Source organism: Macaca mulatta, chromosome 16 (genome assembly GCF_049350105.2).
Source record: "Macaca mulatta isolate MMU2019108-1 chromosome 16, T2T-MMU8v2.0, whole genome shotgun sequence".
NCBI classification, from domain to species: domain Eukaryota; kingdom Metazoa; phylum Chordata; class Mammalia; order Primates; family Cercopithecidae; genus Macaca; species Macaca mulatta.
In genome coordinates, this window is record NC_133421.1 from 50,305,381 (window position 1) to 50,318,138 (window position 12,758).

The following is a 12,758-nucleotide window of genomic DNA, read 5'->3' on the forward strand; positions in this document are numbered from 1 at the left end:
GTGAGAATTCAGGCAACTTTCTCTGATCTTTTTGTTCCTTCCCAAAACTGATGGGCCATTATTAAAGACTGACAATAAACAGCCAATGGATCCCTCTGAAAGCATACCTGTGTTCACTGAATACAGAGTTATCAAGGACAATTTTCTCCAGCAGTTCAATCAGTTCATTAGGAAGGTCTGCAGTCATGAAAGCCTTGACAGTTACTGACACTTCTTCAGGGTCCTGAGTCTCAGACAAAGCTGTTTGTACAACCTACAGAGGATATATGGGACATAAGTATTGAGAATCAAGTTGGTTTTAAATAAGGATAAGTTGGCCTCTCATTAGAAAACTTGAAATAGGCAGAAAAGAATGAAGTAGGAAAAAGACCTTTAAATTTACACACAGAGGTCTTTCTACACAAATCTATACAATATGTGTAATTCTACTCTCTTGAAAAATTACTCTAATTATATAATTTCTATCTTTTCCCTGATTAAAACATTATCCAGACTAGCAATCATCATTATCACTTTGGTGGCTACACATAATTCAAAATTCAACTACACAGATGTGGAACTATAGTATCAGTAATTCTTCTAGTTTTGCCTATTTGCATGGCTTTCTAGATGCTGCAATGATTTCCAACCACCCCCTCTCCACATCCTTCCCCTAGGAAGCTTTGTAACTAGTTGGAATGTTCCTTAGAAATGCTTCCTAGGAAAGGAATGAAATATTAATAGCCTTCAACCTATTTGTTTCCAAAATGTTTTATTTATACTTATTTCAGGAGAATATTAAGACTCATTATTAACAACCCTTCAATTTTTAGAGCTTTTAAAATATGTTGTCTATTTTATTTAGGTATAAAAGCCCATCTCATGTGCAGTTCTATACTTCTTGTTAGTAAGATATAACAGATGCACTTGGTCTTTTGTATTTTCTCTTATCCTTATCTTTTGCTGACTTATTGTCTTGAAGTTTCCAATCAATTTAGCCACTTCTTAGGCGTTAATAGCAATCCTTACTGTTTAGTTTGTTATTTTCCTTTTAAACTATGATGAACCGAGAGAGTTTTATGTAATTAAGTCATGTCTTTTAGGATGTGTTTTCGTTTTTTTTGATACAGTCTCGCTTGTCACCCAGGCTGGAGTGCAATGGCGTGATCTCAGCTCACTGCAACCTCCGCCTCCCAGGTTCAAGCGATTTTCCTGCCTCAGCCTCCTGAGTAGCTGGGATTACAGGTGCGTGCCACCATGCCTGGCTAATTTTTATATTTTTAGTAGAGACGGGGTTTCACCACGTTGGCCAGACTGGTCTCGAACTCCCGACCTCAGGCAATCCGCCCACCTCGGCCTCCCAAAGTGCTGGGATTACAGGCGTGACTGCACGCAGCTTATTTTTCTTAATGTATGTTATATACATATTTATACTTATATAAATTTACATTAATTTATATATAACGTAATCAATTTACATTCATTATATACAAATGAATGTAAATTGAATGTATATAAATTTTAATTTCCTTCTACTTTGTATTGCTTTCTCTCCTAGTTAAATATGATCCATTTGAGTATATGATGAGGGGATTGTATCCACAGTTAAAAATGTATAATTTTTACTGACAGTCATAAATATGTTTGCCAATGTTACCTGGTCAATTAGGGGTCTCCTGTAAGGATTGCTTTCCAGCAGCACGCTGCCCCACAATTCTGGATCCTTTCGACGTACCAGGTAGCGAGAAAGACTTTTGAAGAGGGAATTCTCATTGCAAACCTAAAGAAGATATGACAGATCAATTTCAAGGTAAAAAGTAAAAGACTTTTTATAGCATTTTAGAGGTTATTTCCTATTGTTTAAACTCTGTTTATTGATAATCTTACTGATATTGGACCTACTTTTGGACTTTGATTCACGTACCAGTAATATACTGTTTTAATTATACAGGCTTTGTAATATACAATTTAACATCTGGTAGGACTAGTCCACTTTTACATTTTTCAGTGTTTTACTAGCTGTTCTTGTGTGTTTATTTTTCCATGTGTATATGCACATGTATGTACATAAGTGAGCATATGTATGTACATAAATATAACTATTTCCTAGCTCTGACCACTGAAAGATCTTAGAAGCAAATATACCTAAGCTCAGATCTTGACTTCTAGTATTTTCAGAAAATAGGAGTCTTGCTCTGTTGTCCAGGCTGGAGAGTGCAGTGTTGCGATCGTAATTCACTGCAACCTTGACCTCCTGGGCTCAAGTGATCCTCCTATCTCAGCCTTCTGGGTAGCTTCGAACCAAGTGCATGGTACCTCCCCCAGCTAATTATGTAATTTTTTGTAGAGACGGGCTCGCTATGTTGCCCAGGCTGGTTTCAACTCCTGGGCTCAAGTGATCCTCCTGCCTCAGCCTCCCAAAGTGCTGGGATTCTAGGAGTGAGCCACTCACCTGGCCCAGATCTTGATTTCTAATACCATGCCCCAGTAAAAGGTTCCCTAGAGAAATGACTGACTCCAGGGCTGCAGAAGGTACAAAATGAGCTTGGTGTATTGTGTGCCAGAAAATAAGTTAAAATGCTCAAAGAACAATGAGCCCATGACACAAAGACACAGACTGAAGATGTTCTCACCAGCTGGGACAATTTGAGCATCAAAATAAAAAGTAATGGATTGCACCCCATCGAATAAAATCCAAGAGTTCATGAATGCATGAGTGTTAACTGACAAATGTGGAGAAACTGCTAGAATTTGAAAATTTTTCATTTTGCAACCAACACATTAAGAATGTTTTAAGCAAGAATCAACATGCTGGGCCGGGCGCGGTGGCTCACGCCTGTAATCCCAGCACTTTGGGAGGCCGAGACGGGCGGATCACAAGGTCAGGAGATCGAGACCATCCTGGCTAACACGGTGAAACCCCGTCTCTACTAAAAGTACAAAAAAAACCTAGCCGGGCAAGGTGGCGGGCGCCTGTAGTCCCAGCTACTCGGGAGGCTGAGGTTGGAGAATGGCATAAACCCAGGAGGCGGAGCTTGTAGTGAGCCGAGTTCGCGCCACTGCACCCCAACCTGGGTGACAGAGCAAAGACTCCGTCTCAAAAAAAAAAAAAAAAAAGAATCAACATGCTAAATTAAGGGAGGGGGTAAGAGGATATTTGCATGGTCTTAAGTGTCTACTTACAGACTGTTTAATATCTGCAAGAGGGTAATAATAATTATATAATAAAGAAATGTTACAACTTGATAAAAACTGACAAAGGGGACAAATGAACACTGCGTGTTTCTGGATATAATACCATGAGAAAAAAACAAACCACCACTGAAGCAGTATTCTGGGTGGAAATGTATAATCTAAATCTAACCTTCAGGAACCATCAGAGGAATCAAAATGAGACACATTCTATTTTTTAAAAAGAGACTTTACATTTAAATGAAATATAGAGAATAGGCGAATCCATAGAGACAGAGTACAGTCTGGTGGTTGTCAGGGGCTGGGAGGAGGGGGTATGTGGAGGAACTGTTTAAGGAATACAGGATTTCCTTTTGAAGTGATGAAAAATTGGAACTAGATAAAGGTGATTATATAACATTGTAAATGTACTGAATGTCACTGAATTGTTCACTTTAAAATGGTTAATTTGATGTTGCTTTAAATTTCACCTATATAAAATAGTACAAATAGAAAAAGCAACTATCTGTTTACAAAAATATCAGTGTCATAAAAAACAAAAGACTGAAGAACCATTCCAGAGTACAGGAGACTAAAGAGACATGAAAACTACATGTCATATATAACCTTAGACTAGAGGGGAAAAAACTGCTACAAAGGACATCATTGGTTAATTGACACAACTAGAATAGAACAGATTTTTAAAGGTATCCTGTCAATGTCAAACTGACTGAAGCTGGTACATTTCATGTGGTTAATGAAATAGAATATCCCTATTCTTAGGCCATACACTCTGAAGGGGTATAAGGCCATGATGCATTCAACTTATTCCCACGTGGTTAAAAAATAATAGATGTGTGTAACATATACGTATCAATGGTGTGCCTGCGTGTAAGAGTGTGAGAACACAAATGGTAAGGCTAATGGGGTTAAAACATTAACAAGTCAATCAGAATAAAGGGTATATAGACTTTATCCACTATTTGGGCACTTTCAGATTCACAATTATTAGCAAATAAAGTTTTTAAAAAGCACCCACTGTCCCCAAATGTCCCATATTACCTAAAATCACCCTGAACCTCTCATATAACAGGTTTTAAAAAATGCAGCTTTTTTACATATTCAGCTGGCAGTACTCACATTAATAAGTTCCAGATCACACTGGCCACGTTCATAAGCAACACAGGCCAGATGTGGATCTCTCTTCTCACAATACTTTCCAACAACGCGACTGTCATAGTAGGGATTTTCACGAAGAAATCTCTCCGGGTTGTTATTACTGTCTATGTAGATTTTGGCTAAGGCATTGTGAGTAGCAGGCTCCTCACAGCCCTCATGAATTCTGGCCTCTAGCCAAGGCAGAAGCAGTTTCAATCTAGGAAAAATGGGAAAAAAACCTCACACACACATACTGCATTATAAATAACACACTCTTGACATGCTAACTATGTAAATACCTTATGGTCTACAACGTGCTTTCACTTTCACATACTTTTTTTTCCCTTGAGTACTGCTACATTGCCCAGACTGAAGTGCAGTGGCTATTCCAGCCATAATCATTGTACACTACAGCTTTGGGCTCAAGTGATCCTTGGACTCAAAAGATGATTGAGTTGCCCAAGAATAAAAAGAAGGTATATAAAGCTATTTTCACTCTCCCAGATTTATCTGCTATATGATATACCTACCTGCTTACATCTGAATAAAAGATTAGAGAGTCACACAGTGTCCTTTCTTTATAACACGCAAAATATCTAGACCTTAGGAAATTTTGTTTATGGATAGAATGGGGAGGTGATATTATATAGGCCAGATTATCTGAGAGTTCTTTCAGCTCTTAACACAGTTAACTTACAGCATTACCTACAGCCAAACCCTAAATACATACTGGGAATAAAATCTGGTAGCTTTAGAAGCTCTGGGTTTAATGGTTGTAGCTGTCATATAAACACTCCATCAAGGAGCACAGTTTTGCTATACTATAGCTTGTTTTGGTAGTCCTGATGACCATGCCTGCTTTTATTTTTATTTTAAAGCCAGGGTCTTCTGTTGCCCAAGCTGGAGTGCAGTGGTGGGAACATGGCTCACTGCGGCCCTGACCTCCTGGGCTCAAGCAATCCTCTCACCTAAGCCTCCCTAGAAGCTGGGACTACAGGCACAAGCCACCACGCCTGGCCCAAGCCTCTTTTACCAATGATTTAACATTAAAAGTAGCCAAAGAAAAAGCATTATTCTGTTATTTTGTCTACCAGTTCACATGGTTATTATGAACACTCCCATTAGGGAGAAGACAATTTTAATAAATAGAGGCGAATATCCAGCTCCTAAAAACATGCGCAATCCAAGATGTGCCATGTCAACTTAAGGAATAAAAATTAGCTAAGGCATGTCTAGACTAGTGACTTAGAGGTGAATCTAGCTTTTCACAATATAATTTGTCACAATATAATTTGTCACTTAAAGACTAAATTATCTAACTGTAACTGCCATTTGCTTGGAATATGCAATAAGATTATTTTCAGGTAATAGATTTAAGACTCAACTGAATCTCTTATTAAATGTTAAATTGTTATGACATGAAATTACTTGAAACTAGGCGCAAACCTTTAAGTCAGTATTAACTGTATATCTCTATTAACCTTAAATGCAAAATTTTTCCATGTTTGAAACATTCTAATATAAATTCTAAGAATATAATTAGTAGATCACCTATACCAACTCAGGTTAAAATGAAATCCCACAGACTTTCTTAATTTCTTCTTATATAAACAGCAGAACTTCCCACTAGCATACCACCTCACCACCCTCATTTACATCAGTACTTCCTAAACACTAGTTCCTCAGAATGTTCCAGCTAAAAAAAGACTTCATAGTCTGTAAGTTTTAGAAGCACTTACACTATATTCTATTGGAAATCCATATGATCATGTATTATCATGTTAAGGTACTATAAATTAAACATCAGTTGAATTCAAGAGTTGCACGGGGAACTCTTTTGCCTCATACTTAAATAAACACCACGCTATTTGTTTTTATTAAGCAGCTTTCTCAGGTTGGAAACACCACACTATTGATCAGTAAATAATTAGTTGTTAAATACATAGGTATCACACCTAACTAAACAGGAGACTTAGTACATAGTTTATATTAAAAACACATAAAGTCAAACTACATAGCTGTAATTATAAACATGCCAAAAAAAAGGATCAACCAGGTTAACAGATATGCTATGACAGCTATAATGTTTCAGAAAACAGATTTTTTTGGGGCGCTATTAGCTAGCTTATCACCTCTACGTGAGGTGTCTTCAGGAAATTATTCTCCACGTGTTGTTGAGTAGTTTTGGAACAACTGACTACCTATATTTTTATCTATTGCCATGCTAAGAAAGAGTAACTTATCCCCGTTAAAATGGTACTACACCTGTTTCTTTTTTCAACCTCAGCAACAAGCTCATCAGTAGAGAATTGACCTCTTACAACAAGAATCAAGTTTTTTATGACATCTTCAGAACAGTCAACATCAAGTAATCCTCCAATAACCACAGGAAGTCGACTTGGATTCACCTGTGGTTAAAAAAAGTAGAAGAATGTCACTGTTATTAAAAGCAAAGAGGAATTAGAAAAAAATAAAACCATTTATCTCTATCACTTTTAAGCTCAGTTTTTCTTTAAGTTCAGTTTTTAAATTCAGTAATAAACTGAGGGTCTAAATTTGCAACTAGATAGAAGAATTCAGCAGGAGGTCCGGCTAAAAGCAAGACTTCATGGTTTAATAAGTATTGAAAGCACATATACTATATTCTCTATTAGGTACCCAAGCATTGTTCCATATGATAAATAAGTCCAAAGAAACTACAGTCAAAGATGACTATGCAAGACTATCTAATTAAAAGGCTCCCATGATAGCAATACTGCCTGTTTCTACAGTTAGAAGGTGAAGTATCTAATAGCTGTATTTAAGATGGTTTGAAAACTCTGCTTTAGAGTCTAGGGCTTCTACATGGATACCTCAAGGCCTATCAAGTTAGTAGGGCCGTAGGCCACCCAACTTTTTCAACAATAGCAGTTCTATTCTTATATTTTACACACTTGGCAAGCATTTCTTTTCCCCTTCCCTGAGTCGGCTTGCTAGGAAAGCATGTAGAATTTTATGGGGAAAAAAGTATTAAAAGCAGCTGGGCATAGTAGTATGCACCTGCAGTCCCAGATACTTGGGAGGCTAAGGCAGGAGGATTGCTTGAGCCCAGGAGATTAAGGTTAGAGTGAGCTATGATTGTGCCACTGTATTCCAGCATGGGTGACAGAGCAAGACCCTGTCTCAAAAACAAAAACAAAAAAACCCACGTTAAAAGCTGCAGACCACTCTTATTGAGCACAGAGTTTCAAAAGGATTTCCAGAATATGAGAAATAAAATCTACAGTAAGATTATACCTTTACATTACCTACATACTTACCTTCTGTACATATATCTCTATATACTTTTGAAGATTATTTCTATATAAATAGAGCACCAAATCATGGACAAAGTCAAATCGATCACATACAATGATAAGTGGTAGCTGATCTGTTAGTTTCGCTTCCTGAAAAAAAGACAAACAAAAGGAAGCTTTAACTTTCTCCTTCTATGAGGTATCGAATCTATGTAAAATATGAGAATCTGTTCTACACTAACAAGAGAGGCTCACACAAGCATGGCTCTTCTGTTAAAGAAAGAACGTCCCAATAGTTGAGTGTGTACATCCCAGTTTCAGTAAATTTTTACTAAGCAATACTTGGATTCACACAGCAAGATACCAGGTCCTTCCCATACACACCCTTTACCAGAAGACAAGAGTAACAAATTAAGATACCTGAGCCAGCAGTAGCTCTCAGATGAGAGCCACTCATCTGAGAGTCACCACACTGGGACTTTCATTGGTAGTCACATTTCCATTGTATTTGAAATCAACTTAATAATTATAGTCACATTGTCAAACATATGGCATAAATGGCTCACATTTGTTTCAAACTAATGATTTTCTATCCCTCCCCACATCCAATCTAGACAACCAGTCTCTAATACTCTATTATAACAAAGCCTACAAGGAGCAGCATGATGGTGACTACATGTGGCCATAAGAACCGCCCCCCACCCCCCCAAAAAAACAGCATTTAAAGAAAAGACCTCTTTAAATTGCCAACTGCTTTTACCATTCCATTACAGATACCAAACTACAATCCTACTTATAGATTGACATAGAAGATGTTACAGACAGGTAAGTAAAACCTGTACTGGGCATTTACCTGATACATGTCCTGTTACATTCCACAGACATAAGGTAGAGCACAAAAAACAACAGTTTCCATCAGGAATTCATTTATACACAGTGAAACATTCTTCAATAAATGATTCCTCTAACATAGTCTACTAGGGAAGCAGAACTAAGTAGGGTAGAACTTTCCCCAGTGATGGCCACTAAGAACATTATTTTCAAGGTTAGAATAAAATGGCTCCTGAGACTAGGGGATATTAGTTACTCAATTATAAATAATACAAAGACTAGTCTATGAAGTGTTCCAAGAACACCAAGGTAAATCTTAATTTTAATTTAGCCATCCTAAATTAAAAAATAAAAATGTCTGTAAAGCTGCACATTTTCGACATTAAGGAAGGTTTTCTAAAGCAAGTATTGTTTAACACCATGGAAACTCTGCACTAATAGCTGTTACAATCATTTCTAGAATCTGTCTGCATCTATCTATGCAAAAATTTTAGTATGTTATGTTTTTCCTACTAAATGAACATCAAAAAAGTATGGATCAACACACTAGTCATCTTACCTACACACATATAAAATATTTTTGTTAACTTTATCACTTACAAATAATCTAGGATTACTTTATTTTCATGCACAGGTGTTTAAACTTCTGTGGCAAATAATTCCACTTTTGTGGAATACTAACTGTATTCCAAAAGAAAATTTCAGATTTAAAAAGACAAAATCTAGGTTATTTTCTTGATTGCTAAAATTTGCACATGATTTTATACATGGTAGAAATGTTATTAACACTTTAATAATACTAAATTACCTACTAAATGTTTAATTAACCGCCAGTTATAATGGTTAAAGATTTTAAGATCAAACTTGAAATTATATTAACATAGAGGTTTTCTTCAACATAAATTTGTTCATTTAACAAATATTTATGAGTACCCAAGTATCAGACTCTGTTCTTAGTTACTGGAGATACAGCAGGGAACAAAGGAAGCAGAGTCCATTCTATCAAGGAACTTACATTCTAGTGGGAGGAGACGTACACAGTGGTGTTATAAAGAAAAACAAGCAAAATGGGGTAGGAATGGGTTCTATTTTAACAGGGCAACCTGAGACATCCTCTCTTATGACATTCAATCAGAAACCCAAAGAAGGAGAAGGTCATGAGAGAATAAGTAGTACAGGGCACAAGCAAAGGCCTTTGGGCAGGACAGGGTTGGGGGAGTTCTAGGAATAACAAGCAGGCCAGTGTGGTTGAAGATAAACCAGGAAAGAAGAAAAAAAGAAAGGTAGAAAATAAGATCAGAGGTAGCAAGGAGCAGATCATGGGTCTTATGAACAGTTACATGCTTTCTACAGAGAGTTTACAGTTCTACAAACTTAGGGCATAAGCCATGTGATGCTAATGACACAACTTTATCCTGCTCACAGGGTACCTTAAAGGAGAAGTTATGTTCTACCAATCTCTTTATTCCTGGTGGCTAACACACAATTGGCACTCGAATATTCAAGATCAGAGTCAACGGTATTTTTCTTATGACACAGGGTTTACTTACAACACCAGTAAATTATCATGTAGCTAGTACCTCTAAAATTCAGTTTAATGACAGTGGTAAGAGGCATCGTAACCATGTACTACAGGTTAACAAGGAATCTATTATGTTCATCCTCAACACTGGCATCAGAGGATAAATGTGATAGTTGCATCTTAGTATTGAGCTCCCATCTCAAATTATGTAGACATAAGACACTAAATTCACCTCTAATCCTGGCCGGAAGTAAATTCCTTCAAAGAGTCAGGTACAAATTGATATCAAAGAGAAATAAATACCTGCCTGACAGAAATCCCATTTAAGCTGACTCCACCTTTTTCCAAGGCTTATCACTTATCAGTAATAGTTACTACCTCAACATCTGTAGTATACAAGGTACTTGATAAACATAAGCTTATGGTTGAAGAAACTGAGGCTGAGGCACATTCATTAACTTGCCTGAGGTAACGGCTAGACATATACTGAATGAACAAACAATGGCTAAGTAGAATTTGAAACAGGTCTGACTGACTCAAAAGCTCATAATCCACATCCACACCCCTACTATATCAGGCTTGCACCTAATTCACAAGTGTGGAGGGGAAATCTTCATCTGATTAGATCCCATGGGATATGCAAACCTAAGGCAGTACCATCCTAGTACCCAGAGGATTATTTTTTATGTCTTTACTAGAGGATTTTTTTAAAGCTCAAGAATGTGATAATTAAATGATAGCAGTTAACTTCATTTTGCCTTCCATATATATGTAACTCAAATATTAAAATCCAAAGCTAAAGAAGTTACAATTTAAGCATAAAAGCTGAGGACTCAATAAAAACAAAAATCATGTAAGAATCTAGTAGTATTAACACAGGAACAGAAAACCAAATACTGCATGTTCTCACTAGTAAGTGGGAGATAAATGATGAGAACACATGGACACAGGAACAACAGACACTGGGGCCTACTGAAGGGTGGAGGATGGGAAGAGGGAGAGGATCAGGAAAAAAAACTAATGGGTTGTAGGCTTAATACCTGGGTGACGAAACAATCTGTACAACAAACCCCCATGACACAAGTTTACCTATATAACAAACCTGCCCATGCACCTGAACTTCAAAGCTGAAAAACAACAAAAAACCCCCAACACCCCCTGCCCCCAAAAGAATCTGGTAGCAGTTTTTTTTTTTTTTTTTTTTGGAAGGAAATAGTAATGATACTCACAGAAGGAAGTGAATCAGTAGTATGGGTACACTAGTCAAGCATAGAGTATCAAATCTTTCTCATCTGGAGGGGTTTTTTGATACCAGAAAGTTTTGGTCCAAACATAGCATACTAGCTAGGTTACCCAGAATATTCATGATGGCCAAAGACATTATAAAGCTACACTTTTTTGAAAAGTGTATCTTTTAATCTAAAATGTAGAGCAATTTCAACATTTTGACTACCTCATTACACTAAAATCCCTAAGGGTTTTGCTATTTCATCTAGAGCCCAGGTAGTAAATTCTTCAAAAGAACAATCTGCCAGTGCAACCACAGGCACAAATGATGATGGTCTGGGAGCAGGAAAAGCCTACTTTTTGTACTGTATTCTACAATAAACATTTTGGTTTCACTTGTAATTTAAAATTCTTCCAAGACAAAAAATACTTCAGCACTTTCTATAAAGTCTCAGGAATCATTTTATATATATATATAAAATACACACACACACATAATAGGCAGTGAGAGAGCAGTAATCTAAGTGTTCTGTAGTTTTCCTGGTCTTTTAGAGATAGCTATCAACTTTAAAGTTTTATTTCCCTCACAAAGTAACTGGTAGAATAAAGCTAAAGCTAAGTTAAACATTAAACAAAATTAACTGCCCTTAGGGATCTTCTAGAGTTCAGAATGTCTCGACCATTACTCCTCCCTGCAACACAGGTGGTCCTTACTTCTCTATAACTCATTTCATGTATCACAAAGCTGAGCATTTTGTTTGATCTTATCTTTAATTTATGAATTATATATGAAAAATATTTTAGTTTCTAGAGTTGGGCAAACTTGATGAAAGAGGTAAGCCTATACATTCCTTAGATAACAGATCCCTTTGCCTACCATAGAGGCTCCTCAAAATGGTATGAAGAGCAAGCTGATGTTAATATTCAAAAGCCTAAATGATTCTCAAATGACTCTGAAAGTATATAACCACTTTTCTAAATTTTTCCATCCAAAATTAAAATAAAGGAAATTCCTTTGAAATAATGCTATTTTTTTTCTTCTTTTAAACAGATGGTCATTCTTACTCACCGATTTCCTTCCGTATTTCAAAGGAAACCACAGAGTATTATGTTTGGAAGAAATAATCCAGCACACAACTTAAGAATGCTAACAATTTCACATTTAGGGAAAAAATATTTTTGAACTACGACCAAACCCTTGTAGAACTGCTAAACTGGAATCCAACCAGAAAACACGTTACTCAAAACCACTTACCTTAAGAAAATTCTTGACTCGCTCAGGATCATAGCAGTTGCTTTCTCTACAGATTCTTTCTACTTCTTTGATTTGCCCAGTCTTGCAAGCTGCCTGAATGTATTTAAAGTGCACATCTGGGTCCTGACTAAAGTTAACAATGGATCCCAGAAAATAAAAGAGACCTTAAAGAAACAAGTAATTACAATTAAGCATAGGCACACTTTTGAGAATGACTGAAAAGCATTTATGCAATTAAAAAACTGTTACATTGAATACTCCCAAATATAAGTTGGTTGCTTAAAAAGCTCGATAAAAATACTAATTATTCCATTAATCAGATCAGTAAAATGGATTTGCA

General features: G+C 36.6%; 1 protein-coding gene across 9 annotated transcripts in view; it reads right to left on the reverse strand.

The window, feature by feature from the left end:
• Positions 1 to 12,758, reverse strand: part of CLTC (clathrin heavy chain) — a 75,412-nt gene that overhangs the window by 12,934 nt on the left and 49,720 nt on the right. For all 9 annotated transcript variants that reach the window (XR_013406380.1, XR_013406381.1, XR_013406382.1 and 6 more), the window contains exons 14-19: positions 12,419 to 12,582; positions 7,608 to 7,733; positions 6,574 to 6,716; positions 4,291 to 4,525; positions 1,637 to 1,759; positions 108 to 253 (exon numbers count right to left, since the gene is read on the reverse strand). Coding sequence is in view for 5 of the 9 variants with exons in the window: in XM_015119981.3 (XP_014975467.1) it covers positions 108 to 253; positions 1,637 to 1,759; positions 4,291 to 4,525; positions 6,574 to 6,716; positions 7,608 to 7,733; positions 12,419 to 12,582 (937 nt within the window). In the remaining 4 variants the exon portion in view is untranslated. The remainder of the gene's footprint in view (positions 1 to 107; positions 254 to 1,636; positions 1,760 to 4,290; positions 4,526 to 6,573; positions 6,717 to 7,607; positions 7,734 to 12,418; positions 12,583 to 12,758) is intronic.